At 41.1% G+C, this 21369-nt stretch overlaps 2 protein-coding genes across 2 annotated transcripts in view; one reads left to right on the forward strand and one right to left on the reverse strand.

Annotated features, from left to right (window-relative positions):
- The window catches only part of QRFPR (pyroglutamylated RFamide peptide receptor), a 92286-nt gene that overhangs the window by 46026 nt on the left and 24891 nt on the right, over positions 1–21369 (reverse strand). The window contains exons 2-3 of the mRNA XM_073572001.1: positions 14389–14547; positions 14033–14094 (exon numbers count right to left, since the gene is read on the reverse strand). Of these exons, the coding sequence (XP_073428102.1) occupies positions 14033–14094; positions 14389–14547 (221 nt within the window). The remainder of the gene's footprint in view (positions 1–14032; positions 14095–14388; positions 14548–21369) is intronic.
- LOC141086183 (uncharacterized) lies at positions 1628–3861 on the forward strand. The gene is made up of 2 exons (XM_073572000.1): positions 1628–2364; positions 2470–3861. The coding sequence occupies exons 1-2, from the start codon at positions 2234–2236 to the stop codon at positions 3773–3775; spliced, it is 1437 nt and encodes a 478-aa protein (XP_073428101.1). The 5' UTR covers positions 1628–2233; the 3' UTR covers positions 3776–3861.

A 21369-nucleotide genomic window follows, 5' to 3' on the forward strand; every position in this document is an offset into this window, starting at 1 on the left:
GCCTGCTAGGCTCCTAGCCACATCTGTACCAAAATTCAAGTTGGGATCACGGTGCGATCATATTTAAAAATATATCTATAAGGCTGGTTTCACATTAGCGCTTTTGTGCGCAGCGCATCGGGCGCACCAGTGCGCATGCGCACTGCGCACCTATATTTTACATGATGTGCGCATGGTCTTGCGCATATTTGCGCTTTCGTGCGCATGCGTTTTTTTGTCTTTTGCGCCAGGCGCGTCAGACGCAACATGTTGCATTTTTGGTTCCGCCCTGTCTCGTTAAAACAACGCATGCGCACGGAATGCGCACGGAATGCGCAAAAACACCACATTGGAGCCTATGGGAGCGCAATACTTGCGCATGGTCTTGCGTTTTTATGCGCATGCGTTTTTTACATAAACATGACTGAAATTTGGTCTAGACAGTAAAAAAAAAAAATTGAACCAAGGTGATAAAATGGTGTGGGCACTGGGATTCCACAATACTTTAAGGATTGCTCACTAGTGGACACACAGCACAAGCTGCACCAATGTAAGTATGAAAAACCTAATGTCTGGCTGAAATTTCAATACATTTCTATGTACTTATGTCTCTTTTTTTTTTTATTGCAGCATGTCTTCATCTGGTGAAGAATATGTCCCCGGGACAGGGCAAGAGGCAGAAGAAGTGAGAACTATGCTTCCGTATGGATTTGAAAAAATAAACACATGTGATTAATTTTTTTGGTTTAATTTTCAGAGCTCATCCTCCATCACGCCACCACCACCGGAGGAACGGCAGGAGCAGCAAGGCCAAGTGCGGGCGGGTAGACGTGATGTAAGTACAGACGGACTGTTTTTTTTTTTTTTTTACTTATTTTCTAGTCTGGTTTTTTTTTTTTTTTTTTTTTTGGTATTTTTTAGTTTTTTTTTTTTAAATTTTCATGGTTGTTTTTTTCGATGTTTGTTGTTTTTTTTCCATTTAAAACAAATAATTTTTTCATGGATTGTTTATCAATATCTAGGGCTCAAAGTGTGTATGTGTGTGTGTGTGTGTTTGTGTGTGTGTGTTTGTATGTTTGTTTGTTTGGGTATATGGGCACGGGACTATGGGATGGAGGATATATATGATGGGTATATGGGCATGGGATAGAGGATATGTATGATGGTATATGGGCACGGGACTATGGGATGGCGAACATGTATCATGTGTATATGGGCACAGGCATATGAGATGGCGAATATGTATGATGGGTATATGGGCACAGGACTATGGGATGGAGGATATGTATGATGGAATATGGGCACGGGACTATGGGATGGAGGATATATATGATGGGTATATGGGCATGGGATGGAGGATATGTATGATGGTATATGGGCACGGGACTATGGGATGGCGAACATGTATCATGTGTATATGGGCACAGGCATATGAGATGGCGAATATGTATGATGGGTATATGGGCACAGGACTATGGGATGGAGGATATGTATGATGGAATATGGGCACGGGACTATGGGATGGAGGATATATATGATGGGTATATGGGCATGGGATGGAGGATATGTATGATGGTATATGGGCACGGGACTATGGGATGGCGAATATGTATGATGGGTATATGGGCACAGGCATATGGGATGGCGAATATGTATGATGGGTATATGGGCACAGGACTATGGGATGGAGGATATGTATGATGGAATATGGGCACGGGACTATGGGATGGAGGATAATTTTAAATTTATATAACTAACCACAGTTAGTTACTATGCCCGGGCAGCGCCGGGCTCTTCAGCTAGTTATCGATATTTTTTTTTTTAAAATCTTTCAAAGATTAATGTTTGTCTTTCTTTTCTAGGCTCCACAGCGGGAGGAGGACCTCGCCCTGGACAACGACGAGCTCATCCGTCTAGTCCAGGAGCGAGTCCCGTTGTGGGACACCCGTCACCAACTGCACTCGGACAACGTGGTGATCCGGCGGCTCTGGAACGAGGTGGCCGCATCGCTGATGGATGGCTGGGACAACGCCTCTCCCCGGGTCCGCAAGGATTTTCGTAAGTATTTAAATGCAGTGTGATGCAGCAGTGATCTTGGCCGGGATCACCCAACTGTGTGTGATGCTATTAACTCCATGGAGTTTCTATCATCACACACAGTTGGATGATCACAGCCTCCAGTGCATAGTCTTACTTTTTTTCTTTTTTTTTTTTTTCCATCACAGTGAACAAAGTCAGAACCCGTTGGCGCTCGATGAAGGACCGCTTCAACAGGGATATCCGTCAGGAGAATAAGGTTCGCAGTGGTGCTGCGGCAAGGACCGGCACGAAGTACCGATACCATCGTGCCTTGGCATTTTTAAGACCGGTCCTTGCCTCCCGAACGTAAGTATTTTCTAGTTGTATTGTGTTTTATTCTGTGCTTTTCTATTCCACAGGAGTTGGCGATTGTTAATTTATGGTAGTAATTTCTTTCTTTTCTTTTCACAGCACCTGGAGCAGCACCCTGCAACCTGGTCCCGAAGCGGTCCTTCATCAAGCTGCCCCGGACCCCTCCCAGCCATCCATCAGCGAGGAAGCACCTTGCAGGTCTGCACCACAGTCATCTGGAGACCAGGAAGCTGGTCGCTCAGGTGTTCCCCTGTCCCAGGTCTCTGCCACTGGTTTTGCGGGCACTTCCCGCCAGCAGCGGCAGAGGACCTTGGACAGGCCTCTCATGCCCGAGTTCGTTGAATTGAGCTCGGTCTTTCAGAGTAGCCTCAAGGCACTCTCCGATAGACTTGAGAGTGGTTTCCTCCTTTTGGACCAACGCTACAAGTCTATCGAGGGTCGCCTTGAGCGCCTGGAAGTCGACCTCGCCAGACCAGCGCATCATTTTTATACCCAAATAGCTCGGGACACGGCGGAACACCTTACCCCTGACCTCCAGTTGACTGTCATGCAGGCCTGCAACAATGCTTTTATGCAGGCTATGCAGCAGAGTAGGATTATGCAGCAGTCAGTGGTGGCATTTCCACCGGTGCCACCACTGACTCGTTTTACAGCATTACCTACTTCTGCTGCATATCACTGCACAGCCACCACACTTCCAAGCCTCGCCGGACACCAATATACCGCCCCAAGTCCGAGTGCAGCTGGACACTTACCCGCCAACACCATGCCAAGCGCTGCTCCTGCCTGGCCCACCACTGCTGCCGCCACCACCACTGGATGGCCCGTCGTCACCACCCCTGCCTTGAGCGCCGCAACCACCACCACCAGCGGGAGGACCACCCCGGTATGGACCGCCACAGCCACCACGCCTGCATGGACCGCCACCACCACCACCACCACCACCTCGGAGCAGCATCAGCTGGGGGACCCGCATTCAATATTTACGGCCCCTGCCAGGACATCCACCACCTCCAGCATGCCACAGCTGGAACAAGATCCTGGCAGGCGGTCAACAAGTGCCAGGCGGTCCCCCAGCTCCAGCCAGTCCCCAGCCTCCAGGCGTTCCAGAGGCTCAAGGCAGTCCAGAGGCTCAAGGCGGTCCAGAGGCTCAAGGCGGTCCCCGGGGTCTAGCCAGTCCTCAGGCTCAAGCGAGGACAGCAGGAAGACGACGGGCCACCGTCCTAAAAAAACAAAGAGGAGGACTCTTACCCTCCCTCCTCCCTCACCTCCCACTTCACAACTTTCCTTGCCTCAGCTCCCTTCCCCCACTTCTTTGGTTCCTCCTTCCCCTAGAACCCCTTACTCCACCCAAAGCCGTTCCTCATCCCTCCACACCCCCCAGTTTCCAGCAACTAAAAAATAATTTAAATAAATGTTATATTTTTTTTTCAAAATAATGTTTGGTTATTGTGTCTTTCGCCGCCTGCACACACTGCGCCCTACACTATGGTTTGTTTTTCTTTACTTTATACCGGATGGTCAGCCATCCAACTCTGAAAGGGATACTATATTTCTTTTTTTTTTTTTTATATATATATATATATATATATAAATAAAACAAAAATGAAATATAGTATCCCTTTCAGAGTTGGATGGCTGACCATCCGGTAGAAAGTAAAGAAAGGGAAACCACCAAAAAAAAAAAAAATTTATATATATATATATATATATATATATATATATATATAAAAATAAATATATATATATATATATATATAAATATATATATATATAAATATATAAATATATATATATATAAATATATATATATAAATATATAAATATATATATATAAATATATAAATATATAATATATATTTATATAAATATATATTTATATTTATATATATATATTTATATAGATATATATTTATATAAATATATATATATATATATAGATATAGATATATATATATATATATATATATATATATATATTTATATATATATATATATTTATATATATATATATATATATATATTTATATATATATATTTATATATAGGCTTGGGATTAGTACATGCCAGAAGAAAAACCATTATGCAAAAAAGCAATTTCACAAAAATAATGTTAAAAATCAATAGCCAAAAAAAACCTAATTTTTTGGACCAAAAAAAAAAAAAAATAAAAAGCCAAAAAAATTATGCAAACATAACAACATACATACCGTAAGGTGACAAGGAGCCTTTCTTCGGGAGGAATGGCACGCCGGAGCTGAGTGTCCCTTCTCCGGATGTTTCCTTCAACCATACCCAGCAAGTCAAGGAAGCTTTCCTGGGACATCCGTGTATAGTCAGCAAATTTCTCCGGGTTTTCCTGTAGCTCGCTGTACAGCGTGTGATATGCTCCACGGCTTGGCCGGAGTTCGATGATTGGATGCCTCCAAAACCTACGCCGCTGCCGTCTCTGCTGTCTCTCCCTCTCCCTTTCTTGCTGGCAACAAAAGACATACGCCTGAGACAGCGCAATGTCAAGATCCAGCTTGAAGCGGAAATTATCCAGACGCAAGTCCATCTTGACACCGGAAACAGCAGCAAAATCTGATGAATTCAGCAGTACAGGGTCTATAAAACATTCCAATGAAACACGCCCACTGGTGACCCATTGGTGGTCAAAGATTTTGCTATTGTGAAATGTCACACCTAAAAACGCATGCGCATAAAAAACGCAACCGCATGCAAAAACGCATGTAAAACGCAAGTAACACTGCGTTATTTTGACGCATCAGCGTGCGCATGAAGAAAAAAAAACGCACATTTGTTTTGCGTTTTTCTTTGCGTTTTTTATGCGCACGATGCGCTGTGCAAAAAAACGCTAATGTGAAACTAGCCTTACAGTGTCAATTCGAAAATCTTGGATTCAGATCTGTTCAACCTGTCGTCTAAAAGGGTGGGGTCTATATTTATCACATAATCGATGATTTTTAGATATTACTTTCTTATTTTACAGCTTAATAGCAGAAGAGGACAGAGGAGAAAGCTTTGTTAGGGCTCAACCTGACAATGAACAGGGGTAGACAGTGAATGCCAAGCAGATGACAGGTCAGCAGCTCTGTCAATCATGTTAAGTATCTGCCCACCGCAGTCAGGAAGTAAGACAGAGCTTCCAAGCTTTCATGTCCTGACATGCCTGGACATGTTCACTCTTGAACAAACAATAGTCTCTAAGCAGGCATCAAGGGAAATGGTGTGCTCCAATATTGGTGAGTGTGTTTAAAGTTTGAGTAAATTTATATTAATAGTTTAATGCTTTTCTTAATAAGGGCTAATACACACACAGCGCTATTCTGAGTGATCATTGTTCAGAAAAATGCCCCCCATTGATTTCAATGGAGTTAAACACATGCAGTGTTTTTTGAGTAAATCACTGCTTGCACTACTTTTTGATTGCTGCAATAAATGCAGCATTTATCATTATTTATGCTAAAAAAAAAGCTGCCATCGTTTTCACTTGCAATTAAAAAAACTAATGCAGATATAGTGAAAACTCGGTAGAAAAATGCTGCCAAAACTGTGTTTATCCACAGACAGAAAAAGCTGTGTGTGCCCTAGCCCTAATACTCATTTTATAGTAACACAGTTATATCTCAAGTGTACTGTAAATCTTTATTTTTATTACCCATCTTCCTTAATGTTAACTGTATTTTTCTCACACGGCAATGGCTGCTATTTCTCAAGAAACAGCAGTTTATAATATATGCTGTGGCAATCCTTTAGAAAAACTGGACACACAACAAGAAAAATCTTAGGCCAGTACAAGATTGAATGTTTTATATAAATCCATCATTCAATGCAGGCATGAAAGTTTATGACAGTTGTAGAAAGCAACTTGCAAAAGAGTACTCTGCAGGCAGAAAATTTTGAAAAACCTGTAACTTCCAACACAGAGGATTTTTATAAATCCTGATTTAACAATAGAGTATTTGAATAAATCACTTTCTAACATTGTAGAATCGACCATTGCAAAAATAAAAAAGAATCCATTATCCTGGTTATTGTCAAAAAAATTAGAAAAAGTCACAAAAAAATTGACCCTTGAGCTGGTAGGTGAAACAGTAGAAGGTGAAGAAAAAATGACACTGATTCAGAGATCATCCTGCAGCTTAAAGATAAATTTAAATCCACCCATAGCAGAAGTGAACAGTTCATGATACTGACTACACTACCGAAGAGTTGGACATGCAAAAGAATAGAAAATGAATTTAACGTTAGCAATAGAATGGCTAGAAAAGCCAAATCTATAGCCAGAGCTCCTACCCATTGTACTATACCACATTCGTACTACCCCTATTGTAAAACATGGCTTGTCCCCATATGAGATATTGTTTGGTGCCAGTCCCCCAGTTGCAAATTTCCAGCCTCAGCAGTTATCAGAAGAAACTGACCGTGCTGTTCAATATGTTATTCAGCTTAGTAGAAATCTTGCTAACACCCATGCTCTAGTTTCTTCTTCTCTTCCAGATTCAGCAACAACCGACACCTGTCATAACCTGAAGCCTGGTGATTTTGTAGTCGTGAAATGGCATGTCAGAAAGCACGGACTAGAACCCTTGTATGATGATCCTTTTCAAGTCCTCCTCATCACCCTTACATCAGTGAAACTAGAAGGAAGACCGACTTGGATCTATGCATCGCACTGCAAGCTGGTTAAACAAGCCAATAGCAAATAAAGAGGACATAATGTTTTGGTTTTTCGCATTTTCCATATTATTATTGGTAACCGCATAGGACAGCCTAAATTCACCAACGTCCTTGAATAATAAGTTTATACAACATCATGAAAAATTACTGAGAGATTTGTTGGACAATTCCCAGTCTCTGGCAGACTGTTGGATCTGCACGTATTAACCAGTGTCAGCCACGAGCATCCCCTTTTTGGCTATCCCTGTTCCACCTGAGGAGTTATTTGCTTGGACTAACTATTCTGACACATTCACTAATAATGCCACAGATAATGCTAGGTTATGGAATATTACTGTTGGTATACCTATTGTGGGATGGGTGGGATACCCCTGGTGGCAAGATAACCTCTCAGGAAGCAGTACACACCTTCAATATTTGGCCTATAAAGGAGGGGCTTGGGTACCTAAGAATAGGACTAGTCTAACTAATCTAGGGCAAGTTCCAACGCATGGTTTACAAGTCAGTTTCAATGTAACTTCACACTCTACTGATGCCTTCAAACCAATGTTGTTAGAAAGAAGGTTACATAATATGTCATGGAAATTTTCTAATTTGCTTCCACAGGGTTCTAATGAAACCTGTGCCAGTATTCCTGGCAATATATCTTGTAATGAGTCCTCTGAATATGTACCAGGAACCCCAACTTGTGGAAATCCTGATGTAGGTTATTGTAGTCCTTTAGGACAGGGTTCCCCAACTCCAGTCCTCAAGGCCCACCAACAGATCATGTTTTCAGGATTTCCTGAGAATTGCTCAGGTGATAATTGCATCACCTGTGCAATACAAAGGAAATCCTGAAAACATGACCTGTTGGTGGGCCTTGAGGACTGGAGTTGGGGAACCCTGCTTTAGGACAATCTCCAACTTGGTGCATGCTTCAGAATGCATCTGCATTCATAGACTTAGTTCATAGATAGGTTCTGCAACATTCAGCCCTATGGGATTTACCTAATGATATGTTCTGGGTATGTGGAGACAATGCTTATAAATGGATGCCAGTAGGGGTAAGAGGTACTTGTACTCTGGGTCGCTTGACCCCGGCCACCTTTGTTATTCCAAACAAACAGTTGGATACACGGGCTATACCCAAAAGATACATTATATAAAAGAGCTGCGGACAATTCACCCCACCCTTCAGGGAGACCACATATAGTACAGATGAGTGTGACCAATAAAGTTGTCAGTTCTATTTTCATTTACCCTATGATTACACAAATGTGGGATTAATTGGTTAGGGCCACAGACTATCTAGATGATCAAATTTGGGATATACTGGACATACTTAATACTACTGTTGCTGTCCAAAATCAACTTATCATAGTCACTAATAGAGTTGAGCGATACCGTCCGATACTTCAAAGTATCGGATCGGAATGGATCGGCCGATCTTAAAAAAAAAGTATCGGTATCGCCGATTCCGATACCGGAAGTCCCATTCAAGTCTATGGGACTTCCGGTATCGGAATAAGAAAAATCCTGTTTTTCCCTTGTACAGCCTCTCTGGGGTCTGTACGGGCCTTTCGGGGGGCTGTGCCGGCCTGCCAGGGGGTCTGTGCAGGCTCCGGTGGTCTGTGCCGGCCTGCCGGGGGGCTGTGCAGGCTCCGGTGGGCTGTGCCGGCCTGCCGGGGGGCTGTGCCGGCCTGCTGGTGGTCTGTGCAGGCTCTGGGGGGCTGTGCCGGCCTGCCGGGGGGCTGTGCAGGCTTCGGGGGTCTGTGCAGGCATCGTCCGATGGGACTACAAGTCCCATCGGGCGATGCCTGCTACCATAACAGTGATTGACACATTAGCCAATGATGGGACAGTAGTAGTCCCATCATCCGGCTAATGTGTTGAATGTAAAAAAAAAATTACATGCTACATACATACAACATGCATACTACATACATGCTACATTCATACTACATACTTGCTACATTCATACTACATATATACTACATGCAACATACATACTACATATATACTACATGCAACATACATACTACATATATACTACATGCATGCAACATGCATACTACATATATACTACATGCTACATACATACTACATATATACTACATGCATGCTACATACATACTACATACATACTACATATATGCTACATACATACTACATATATACTACATGCATGCTACATACATACTGCATGCTACATACATACTACATGCTACATACATACCACATATATACTACATACATACTACATGCATGCTACATGCTACATACATACCACATACATACTACATACATACTACATACATACTACATACATACTACATGCTACATACATACTACATATATACTACATGCAACATACATACTACATATATACTACATGCATGCAACATGCATACTACATACATACTACATGCTACATACATACTACATATATGCTACATACATACTACATATATACTACATGCATGCTACATACATACTGCATGCTACATACATACTACATGCTACATACATACTACATATATGCTACATACATACTACATATATACTACATGCATGCTACATACATACTGCATGCTACATACATACTACATGCTACATACATACCACATATATACTACATACATACTACATGCATGCTACATGCTACATACATACCACATACATACTACATACATACTACATACATACTACATGCTACATACATACTACATATATACTACATGCATGCTACATACATACTACATGCTACATACATACCACATATATACTACATACATACTACATACAATACATTCATACAATACATACATAGACATACTGTACATATAACATAGAGTAACATACTTACCACACAGCAATGGCATAAAGTGAGACTAGGGACTTATTTTTTTTTTAAGTGGCGGAGGAATACAGTGCGGAAGGATACCTACCTTCCGTCATTGGATTCCTGCAGCCCGTAGAGAACGGCAGCATCAGCTGATGCTGCAGTTCTCTACCCAAGATCATCGTGGGACACACTCGTGGACTGCTTCGGATCGTGGGTGAGTATTTTTGTGGTTTGTTATGTTAATATTTAGTCCGTAAAAGACAATGGCTTCGGGGAACAATGTGACAAGTATTGGTAAGTATGTTACTCTATGTTATATGTACTGTATGTCTATGTATGTATTGTATGAATGTATTGTATGTAGTATGTATGTAGTATATATGTGGTATGTATGTAGCATGTAGTATGTATGTAGTATGTATGTAGCATGCATGTAGCATGCAGTATGTATGTAGCATGCATGTAGTATATATGTAGTATGTATGTAGCATGTAGTATGTATGTAGTATGTATGTGGTATGTATGTAGCATGTAGTATGTATGTAGTATGTATGTAGTATGTACTGTATGTAGTATGTATGTAGCATGTAGTATGTATGTAGCATGCATGTAGTATATATGTAGTATGTATGTAGCATGTAGTATGTATGTAGCATGCATGTAGTATGTATGTAGTATGTATGTAGTATGTATGTGGTATGTATGTAGCATGTAGTATGTATGTAGCATGCATGTAGTATATATGTGTTATGTATGTAGCATGCATGTAGTATGTATGTAGTATGTATGTAGTATGTATGTGGTATGTATGCAGCATGCATGTAGTATGTATGTAGTATGTATGTAGTATGTATGTAGCATGCAGTATGTATGTAGCATGTATGTATCATGTATGTAGTATGTATGTAGTATATATGTAGTATGTATGTAGCATGTAGTATGTATGTAGCATGCATGTAGTATATATGTAGTATGTATGTAGCATGTAGTATGTATGTAGCATGCATGTAGTATGTATGTAGTATGTATGTAGTATATATGTAGTATGTATGTAGCATGTAGTATGTATGTAGCATGCATGTAGTATATATGTAGTATGTATGTAGCATGTAGTATGTATGTAGCATGCATGTAGTATGTATGTAGTATATATGTAGTATGTATGTAGCACGTAGTATGTATGTAGCATGCATGTAGTATATATGTAGTATGTATGTAGCATGTAGTATGTATGTAGCATGCATGTAGTATGCATGTAGTATGTATGTAGTATATATGTGTTATGTATGTAGTATGTATGTAGTATGTATGTAGTATGTATGTAGTATGTATGTGGTATGTAAGTAGTATGTATGTAGTATGTATGTAGCATGTAGTATGTATGTAGCATGCATGTAGTATGTATGTATTATGTATGTAGTATTTTTTTTTTTTTTTTTAACATTTAACACATTAGCCGGATGATGGGACTACTACTGTCCCATCATTGGCTAATGTGTCAATCACTGTCATGGTAGCAGGCATCGCCAGATGGGACTTGTAGTCCCATCGGACGATGCTTGCACAGACCCCCGGACATCAGCACAGCCCCCTGGCAGGCCGGCACAGCCCCCCGGCAGGCCGGTACAGACCCCCACAGGGTGCACAGACCACCGGCAGGCCGGCACAGCCCCCCGGCAGGCCGGTACAGACCCACACAGGGTGCACAGACCACCGGCAGGCCGGCACAGCCCCCCGGCAGGCCGGTACAGACCCCGGGCAGTCCACACAGCCCCTCGGCAGGCCGGCACAGCCCCCCGGCAGGCCGGCAGAGACCCCCGGAAGGCCCGAAATGACGGCGCATCATGATGCGCACACACCGCGCATCATGATGACGTCAGGCTGTCAATCAACTTTGAACTTCCGATTCCGATGCCGACTTCCGATATTGAAAAAATATTGGAAGTCGGTATCGGAATTCCGATACAGCAAGTATCGGCCGATACCCGATACTTGCGGTATCGGAATGCTCAACACTAGTCACTAATCAACATACTATAGTGCTGGACTACTTAATAGCAGCACAAGGTGGTATGCTTCAGGTCACTGGACCCGCTTGCAGTCATTATATAGATCCTAACGGTACTATGAAGTTAAAGTTAGAAGATATTCAAAGACTCATAGATCAATATGATAAAGACAATGATCGTAACAAGGACAGTTGGTGGTCAGACACCTTCCCCTTTCTCAATCCAGCCAATTGGTTTAAGGGAATTGGGGGCTGGATAGCTGGGATCTTACAAAGCTTGTTACATATTGCTGCCTGTATCCTTGTTGTATATGTGATGCTAAAACTTGTTCTTTGGTGTATTTCTGCATGTATGAGGAAATTTTGCACTAGGACAGCTAATGATGATACCAAAGGCATCGTTACCCCTGCTCTCCTCTACACCGATCTCAAAAGGTTACTTGATGAAGATGTTGAAGCCAAGCGCATGGCTACCTTCAATCTCCACCACTGTCATTAAAAATTGTTATTCGTAAATTGCAGCATACAGGGGGGATGGGTGCACCGCAAAAGCCATGACTGATAACACGGCATCAGCCATGTGAAGACCAGTACCCCTCGAACTTATAGCTTGGGATAGTACCTCTGCTTTGTCTGTTATGTGTTAACAACATTTAAAGTATCTAGGGGTATTGTGAAGGGCTAAACTAAAATCAAAACTGAAGGCTTCATTTTTTTTGTGCTTGTAAAGGGCCTGTCACACTAAGCGATATCGCTAGCAATATCGCTATAACGTCACTGGTTTTGTGACGTTATAGCGATATTGCTAGCGATATCGCTATGTCTGATACTTACCTCTGACCGGCTCCCCCGTTGGTTATCGCTGATCGCATGAGAACGTCCTGGGTCGTTTCTCGTCGTCAGCTTCCTGCTGGGCTTCCTGTGATGCTGACGAGCGACGCGTGGACGCGGGTGGGAGGACGTCAGGATCGCCTTGTCAGACAGGTAAGTAGCGACCGCCGACCGCTGCTATGTCGCTGGTGAGATCTGCCTGTGTGGCAGCTCACTAGCGACCACTTAGCGATGCCCCAGCGATCCTGACCACGTTATATCGTTTGTTGGGATCGCTGGTGCATCGCTAAGTGTGACAGCACCTTAACTCCATCTTGTTGTTTACAAGATAAATTCTGTTAGCTGTTATGACTAGTTCACACCAGTATGAACAAAGGGGGTTGTTGTGTAGTGGCCTTGACTCATGAAGTTCTGTAACTTTTTTTCCATGTCAAATAGCTAGGGACATATTCCAGTTTTCTTGCAATACTATTGGCTTATAAAGTAAATGTATTACGATGCTTTTGGTAGCTGTGTACTTTGTATAACTAAGCAGAACACTATAAAAGAGGTGGCATAATAAACGGGGTTAACGATCTGCCTTGATCCTCCAAAACAGAGACTCATCTCCATCTGGTCATTCTCAGTTGCTAGCAACACCCTGTGGATTAATTTGGAGATCACTTGGTCAACCGTGAAGGGTCACTCTAGATCCTCCCTCAACAGAATAATGTCCATTTTTAATTGCTAATGATTTGATGTATGTGTGAGTTTAAAAGAAAGTAGGTTCACTTTCGGCAACATACAGACCTAAAGAAGCTTCTCCATAGGCAAAACGGCCATCGTCTGACTGGTAGCACCTGATCTCTCTCGCTCCATGACCACGTTTTAAAAGATTCCAATAAATATGTGATTTTATGCAATGAGTGTCTCTTTTCTTTTTCTTTTGCATCTGCTTGAAATCCTTGTTTAATGCTCATAGACTTCCATCACTCTGGATTCTGCACTCTGTATACATTTTTATGAAAACTATAGAAGAAATATAAATGTAAATTTGACCAACTGATATTTCTACAAGAGTTTGAGCAGATGGTGCAGCGGCAGGGTACAGCGTGGATGACAATTGCGGCATGATTGTGGAACAAAACCATTTGGCAATGTGACATTGCATTTCGTGGAGTTTTGTCCCCCTGTGGTCTGTGGCCATCCCATAATAGAATAAATGCGTGCAGAAACAACCCTATTCACATGGCAGATTCCTAATGACTGATATTTCTATAACAAAATCTGCCACACGTGAACATATAATTGTGAAATATTATACAGAATATTACCTCCAGTTTTTGTACATGCCACAGGGGAAAGCCCACAAGTGCTGCTGCTAGCCACACAATACCTGAAAAACAGATATATAATAAAATCTTACATAGTTTACATGTATACCCATAGTCTTCAATCTGACTGCTATCAGAAACACCTCCACTTTTGATTTTTTTTTTACTTTAAAATATGTTGCATTTATAGTGCTGTACCCTGAACAGGCAGCTTATAATCCATTTGTTAGACCTTAGACAGCAAACAAAATATAACTAAACAATTCTCTCATCTGCAACTTTTTTAAAAGCCAAAGCTTTGGCCAATGGCTTCAAAATTATTTATTAATAGATGCACGGTATATTGAATTGCTTACCTAGCATTGTAAATGCTCTTCTGTTGGTGTATTGCCATTTCATTTTTAGAGGATGAATAATTCCCTGATGTCTTTCTACAGCAATGCATGTCATTGTGAGAATCTCTGTAACGATGGCTGTAGACTGGACAAATGGGACCACTTTGCACGCAAAGGCACCTGTAAAATTAGCAAGAAATGAAGTATGCTATAATTACTTAGTTATTAAGGTTGAAGGGAGACTTTAAGTCCATCTAGTTCAACCCATATCCTATCCAAACCTGCCCTAACATGTTGATCCAGAGGAAGGCAAAAAAAACCCATGTGGCAAACAGTGAGCTTCACATTGGTGAAAAAAACTCCTTCCCGACTCCACATACGGCAATCAGACTAGCTCCCTGGATCAACGCCATATTAAGGAAACTAGTGTATATACCCTGTAATATTATACTTTTCAAGAAAGGCATCCAGTCCCTTCTTAAATTTTAGTAGGGAATCACTCATTACAACATCATATGGTAGAGAGTTCCATAGTCTCACTGCTCTTACAGGAAATAATCCGCATCTGTGAGTATGCTTAACTCTTCTTTCCTCCAGACATAGAGGTTGCCCCCTTTTCCCTGGCACAGGTCTAAGAGTAAAAATATCATTAGAAAGGTCTTTGTACTGTCCCCGCATATATTTATACATTGTAATAAGATCACCCCTAAGCCTTCGATTCTCCAAACTGAATAACCCAAAGTGTAATAACCTGTATTGGTATTGCAGACCCCCTAGTTCCCTAATAACCTTGGTCGCTCTTCTCTGCACCCGCTCCAGTTCAGCTATGTCTTTCTTATACACCAGAGACCAGAACTGTACACTGTATTTTAAGTGTGGTCGCACTAGTGACTTATATAGAGGTAAAATTATGTTCTCCTCATGAGCAACTATGCCCCTTTTAATGCATCCCATTACTTTATTTGCCTTTGCAGCAGCTGCCTGACACTGGCCACTAAATGTGAGTTTGTCGTCCACCCATACACCCAGGTCTTTTTCAGTGACAGTTTTGCCCAGTTTTTTACAATTAAGCACATAATTATACATCTTGTTCATTCTACCCAAGTGACCTTACATTTATCCCCATTAAAGCTCATTTGCCATTTATCAGCCCAAGCTTCTAGTTTACATAAATCCTCCTGTAATATAAAATTGTCCTTCTCTGTATTGATTACCCTGCAGAGTTTAATGTCGTCTGCAAATATTGAAATTCTACTCTCTATGCCCCCTACAAGGTCATTAATATGTTAAAAAGAAGCGGGCCCAAAACTGACCCCTGTGTTACCCCACTGCTAACCGTGACCCAGTCCAAGTGTGCTCCATTAATAACCACCCTTTGTTTCCTATCCCTGAGCCAGCTCTTAACCCACCTACACATATTTTCCCCTATCCCCATTGTTCTCATTTTATGTATCAACCTTTTGTGCGGCACCGTATCAAAAGCTTTTGAAAAGTCCATGTACACCACGTCAACTGCATTCCCTTGATCCAGTCCGGAACTTACCTCTTCGTAAAAGCTTATCAGATTAGTCTGACAGGAACGGTCCCTTGTAAACCCATGTTGATATTGGGTCATGAGGTTATTCTTCTCCAGATACTCCAGTATAGTATCTCTTAGAAAACCCTCCAGGATTTTACCCACAGTTGAGGTTAAACTTACTGGCCAATAATTTCCAAGTTCAGTTTTTGTCCCCTTTTTGAATATTGGCACCACATTTGCTATACGCCAGTCCTGTGGTACAGACCCTGTTATTATGGAATCTTTAAAGATTAAAAATAATGGTCTATCTATGACTGTGCTTAATTCCTGCAGTACTCGGGGGTGTATCCCATCCGGACCGGGGGATTTGTCAATTTTAGTGAATTTTAGACGCCACCGTACTTCCTGCTGGGTTAAGCAGGTGACATTTAATGGAGAATTTTTATCCCTGATAATGTTATCCGTCATGGGATTTTCTTGTGTAAATACTGTTGAAAAAAGTCATTTAGCATATTGGCTTTTTCCTCATCCTCATCCACCATTTCACCCAGACTATTTTTAAGGGGACCAAGGGGACTTCCTGCTGGGTTAAGCAGGTGACATTTAATGGAGAATTTTTATCCCTGATAATGTTATCCGTCATGGGATTTTCTTGTGTACATACTGTTGAAAAAAGTCATTTAGCATATTGGCTTTTTCCTCATCCTCATCCACCATTTCACCCAGACTATTTTTAAGGGGACCAACATTATCATTTTTTAGTTTCTTACTATTTATGTAGTTAAAGAATATTTTGGGATTATTTTTACTTTCTCTGGCAATGAGTCTCTCTGTCTCAATCTTTGCTGTTTTGATTTGCTTTTTACAGAATTTATTTAATTTTCTGTATTTATTTAATGCCTCATCACTACCTACTTGCTTTAATTCTCTAAATGCTTTATTTTTATCTCTTATCGCATCCCTTACAGCTCTATTTAGCCATAGGGGTTTCCTCCTATTTCTCGCATGTTTATTCCCATACGGTATATATTGTGCACAGGTCCTATTCAGGATGCTAATAAACGTCTCCCATTTTCTTTGTGTATTTTTATGTCTCAGGATATTGTCCCAGTTAATTGCACCAAGATCATCTTTCATCCGTTGGAAATTTGCTTTCCTGAAGTTTAGTGTCCTTGTAACCCCTCTACTACACATCTTATTAAAGGATACATGAAAACTTATTAATTTGTGATCACTGTTACGCAAGTAACCCTCAAACCTTACATTTGATATGCGGTCTGGCCTGTTGGTTAATATTAGGTCTAGCAGTGCCCCCCTCTTGTTGGGTCCTGAACCAGTTGTGAAAGGTAATTGTCTCTCATAGTTGTCAAAAACCTATTACCTTTGCTGGGACTGCAGGTTTCGGTTCCCCAATGAATTTCAGGTAGTTGAAGTCCCCCATAATAATGACTTTTCCCTGAGTCGCTGCTTCATCTATTTGCTTTATGAGGATATTCTCTGTTGCTTCCATTATTTTTGGAGACTTATAACAAACCCCTATCAGTAATTTATTATTTTTCCCCCCCTCCCACATGCCTCCCCCTCATTTATTTGTACGGTCATTTCTGAACAGACTATAGCCCTGTAAATTAACCGCCCAGTCATGGCTCTCGTCCAGCCATGTCTCAGATATCCCCACCATGTCATAATTATGTTCCAACAACATTAACTCCAATTCCTCCATTTTGTTGGCGAGGCTTCTGGCATTAGTATACATGCACTTTATGTATCTCTCTGTACCTCTATTCTTTCTTAAATTATTAACTGTTCTAACCCCACCCCCAATTTCATTATTTGTGCCCAGGTCTCTATCTGCATGCACACCATGATGAAATCATTCTGCTCCACAGTTTTCAAATCAAGGTATAATGAAATAGTTAAATTAATAAATTGATCCTTTGTTCCAGTGGATATCTTGAAGTTGGCTTGACAGTAAATAGGTCCTAGCTACAGTTTCCACTATTAGGTCAGAGTCACAATAGACATATAGAAAATTAGTCTGTTTTTCACGGACGAGAATCGCACAAATGTTTTATGAACAGTGATCCGTATGTCGTCCGTGTGCAATGCGAGGATGCAATTTCCTCACATCAAAGTATCCGCTTGACATCCGTATGGCATCCGTGCTGCGAGATTTTCTCACCGACTTGCAAAATGGACATATAATGGATCTATAGCCTCAAATATTCGTGAAATCATATATACAGTCTATATATATATATATATATATACAGTACAGACCAAAAGTTTGGACACACCTTCTCATTCAAAGAGTTTTCTTTATTTTCATGACTATGAAAATTGTAGATTCACTCTGAAGGCATCAAAACTATGAATTAACACATGTGGAATTATATAATTAACAAAAAAGTGTGAAACAACTGAAAATATGTCTTATATTCTAGGTTCTTCAAAGTAGACACCTTTTGCTTTGATTACTGCTTTGCACACTCTTGGCATTCTCTTGATGAGCTTCAAGAAGTAGTCACGGGAAATGGTCTTCCAACAGTCTTGAAGGAGTTCCCAGAGATGCTTAGCACTTGTTGGCCCTTTTGCCTTCACTCTGCGGTCCAGCTCACCCCAAACCATCCCAATTGGGTTCAGGTCTGGTGACTGTGGAGGCCAGGTCATCTGGCGTAGCACCCCATCACTGTCCTTCTTGGTCAAATAGCCCTTACACAGCCTGGAGGTGTGTTTGGGGTCATTGTCCTGTTGAAAAATAAAAGATGGTCCAACTAAACGCAAACCGGATGGAATAGCATGCCGCTGCAAGATGCTGTGGTACCATGCTGGTTCAGTATGCCTTCAATTTTGAATAAATCCCCAACAGTGTCACCAGAAAAGCACCCCCACACCATCACACCTCCTCCTCCATGCTTCACGGTGGGAACCAGGCATGTAAAGATCTCAAATTTGGACTCATCAGACCAAAGCACAGATTTCCACTGGTCTAATGTCCATTCCTTGTGTTCTTTAGCCCAAACAAGTCTCCTGCTTGTTGCCTGTCCTTAGCAGTGGTTTCCTAGCAGCTATTTTACCATGAAGGCCTGCTGCACAAAGTCTCCTCTTAACAGTTGTTGTAGAGATGTGTCTGCTGTCGAACTCTGTGTGGCATTGACCTGGTCTCTAATCTGAGCTGCTGTTAACCTGCGATTTCTGAGGCTGGTGACTTGGATGAACTTATCCTCCGCAGCAGAGGTGACTCTTGGTCTTCCTTTCCTGGGGCAGTCCTCGTGTGAGCCAGTTTCTTTGTAGCGCTTGATGGTTTTTGCCACTGCACTCTGGGACACTTTCAAAGTTTTCCCAATTTTTCAGACTGACTGACCTTCATTTCTTAAAGTAATGATGGCCACTCATTTTTCTTTGCTTAGCTGCTTTTTTCTAGCCATAATACAATTTGTAACAGTCTATTCAGTAGGACTATTAGCTGTGTATCCACCAGACTTCTGCACATCACAACTGATGGTCCCAACCCCATTTATAAGGCAAGAAATCCCACTTATTAACCCTGACAGGGCACACCTGTGAAGTGAAAACCATTTCCAGTGACTACCTCTTGAAGCTCATCAAGAGAATGCCAAGAGTGTGCAAAGCAGTAATCAAAGCAAAAGGTGGCTACTTTTAAGAACCTAGAATATAAGACATATTTTCCGTTGTTTCACACTTTTTTGTTAATTATATAATTCCACATGTGTTATTTCATAGTTTTGATGCCTTCAGAGTGAATCTACAATTTTCATAGTCATGAAAATAAAGAAAACTCTTTGAATGAGAAGGTGTGTCCAAACTTTTGGTTTGTACTGTATATATATATCTATACTATGTGTATACATGTATTCTATCTATTCTATTTTAATCTGTCATTGTGATTTCACAGTATAGAGTACTGAATTGCTGGCTTTTCTAAAGGACACCGGTGCGTATTTCTTGCAAGTCACATGCATGGTCCGTGTGTAATCCGTTTTTTTCTCGCCCCCATAGACTTTCATTGGCGAGTCTTAGCCGAGATATGGTGGAAAACACAGCATGCTGTGATTTCTCTCGCACGTATAGTACGGAAGAGGAAAAAAAGGATGATGGGAGCTGCCCCATAGATTAACATTGGTCCGAGTGCTATGCGATATATTCTCGCATAGCACTCGTCCATATTTCTCTCTAGTGTGAGTCCAGCCCTATGCTGAGGCTACACGGTGACATGTGTTGCATGAGAGCAATTCTCAGGCAAATCAAGTGACCAAAACATTTGTGCAACGTGTCTGCAACTTGCTGTTTAGTAACTACAGGGTGGGCCATTTATATGGATACACGTAAATAAAATGGGAATGGTTGGTGATATCAACTTCCTGTTTGTGACACAATAGTATATGGGAGGGGGAAAACTTTTCAAGATGGGTGGTGACCATGGTGGCCATTTTGAAGTCAGCCTTTTCGGATCAATCTTTATTTTTTCCAATGGAAAGAGGGTCATGTGACACATCAATCCTATTAAGAATTTCAAAAGAAAAACAATGGTGGAAAACTGTCACCATTCCCATTTTATTTAGGTGTATCCATATAAATGGCCCACCCAAAAAGTTTGCCTCATCACTGAACATAATGTTCTGTGTAAACTGAGGGTCCTGTTCCAATTTTTGTTTTGCCCATTCTGCAAATTCAGCGTGCCGATCTGGGTCACGAACCATTCCCATTTTATTTAGATGTATCCATATAAATGGCCCACCCTGTATATTGGGACAGACAAGTTGTATACAAATGATAGTTACATGCAACTTGCATTGAAGTCCATGTCAATTGTTTAGTGTACGACTTTGCCACGAGCGACAGAAGATGTGAAAATATTTGCAGCTATGTTGCAGATTAAAGTCACAATGAAGACATTACAGGAAATCATTAAATGCAATGAGACACTGCAATCTCAAGGTACAAGCCCGAATTGTGATCTCAGTCAGTCCTAGCCTTAAACCAAATATTCTTGGTGAAATAATACTTTCCTCATATATATAGAACCTTAATGTAAACGACATTAGGTTGTTACACAACTGTCTCAAGTCCAGGCTCCCTTCTTCCCTGTCTGCTGAACTCTATTGTGCTCCACATCATAATAATAATAACAATAGTAATAATAATAATAATCTTTATATAGCACCAACATATTCCGCAGCGCTTTACAGTTTAACAATTTCAAAATCAAGTCATAAGTAAAAACGCTAACAATGCAATAATTAATGCAAAATAAGACGACCCTGTTCATGAGAGCTTACAATCTACAATGAGTTGGAGGAGATACAGAGTACAGGTGTGTATTTACAATGATGTATTTACAATGATGGCCAAGCCATCTTGAGGGAGTGAGGGATAGATGGAGATAGTGAATGGGCTACATATACACACTTACACATAAAATGACTTTGATTAGTGAACGTGATAGGCTGCTCTGAACAGAT

Source organism: Dendrobates tinctorius, unplaced genomic scaffold (genome assembly GCF_039654945.1).
Source record: "Dendrobates tinctorius isolate UK_male_01 unplaced genomic scaffold, ASM3965494v1 ptg000030l, whole genome shotgun sequence".
Taxonomy (NCBI): domain Eukaryota; kingdom Metazoa; phylum Chordata; class Amphibia; order Anura; family Dendrobatidae; genus Dendrobates; species Dendrobates tinctorius.

Coding starts and splice junctions, on each gene's coding strand:
- LOC141086183 (XM_073572000.1), top strand. CDS start 2,234: ATGAAGGACCGCTTCAACAGGGATATCCGTCAGGAGAATAAGGTTCGC. Junction 2,365..2,469: donor CCGGTCCTTGCCTCCCGAAC/GTAAGTATTTTC, acceptor TTCTTTTCACAG/CACCTGGAGCAGCACCCTGC.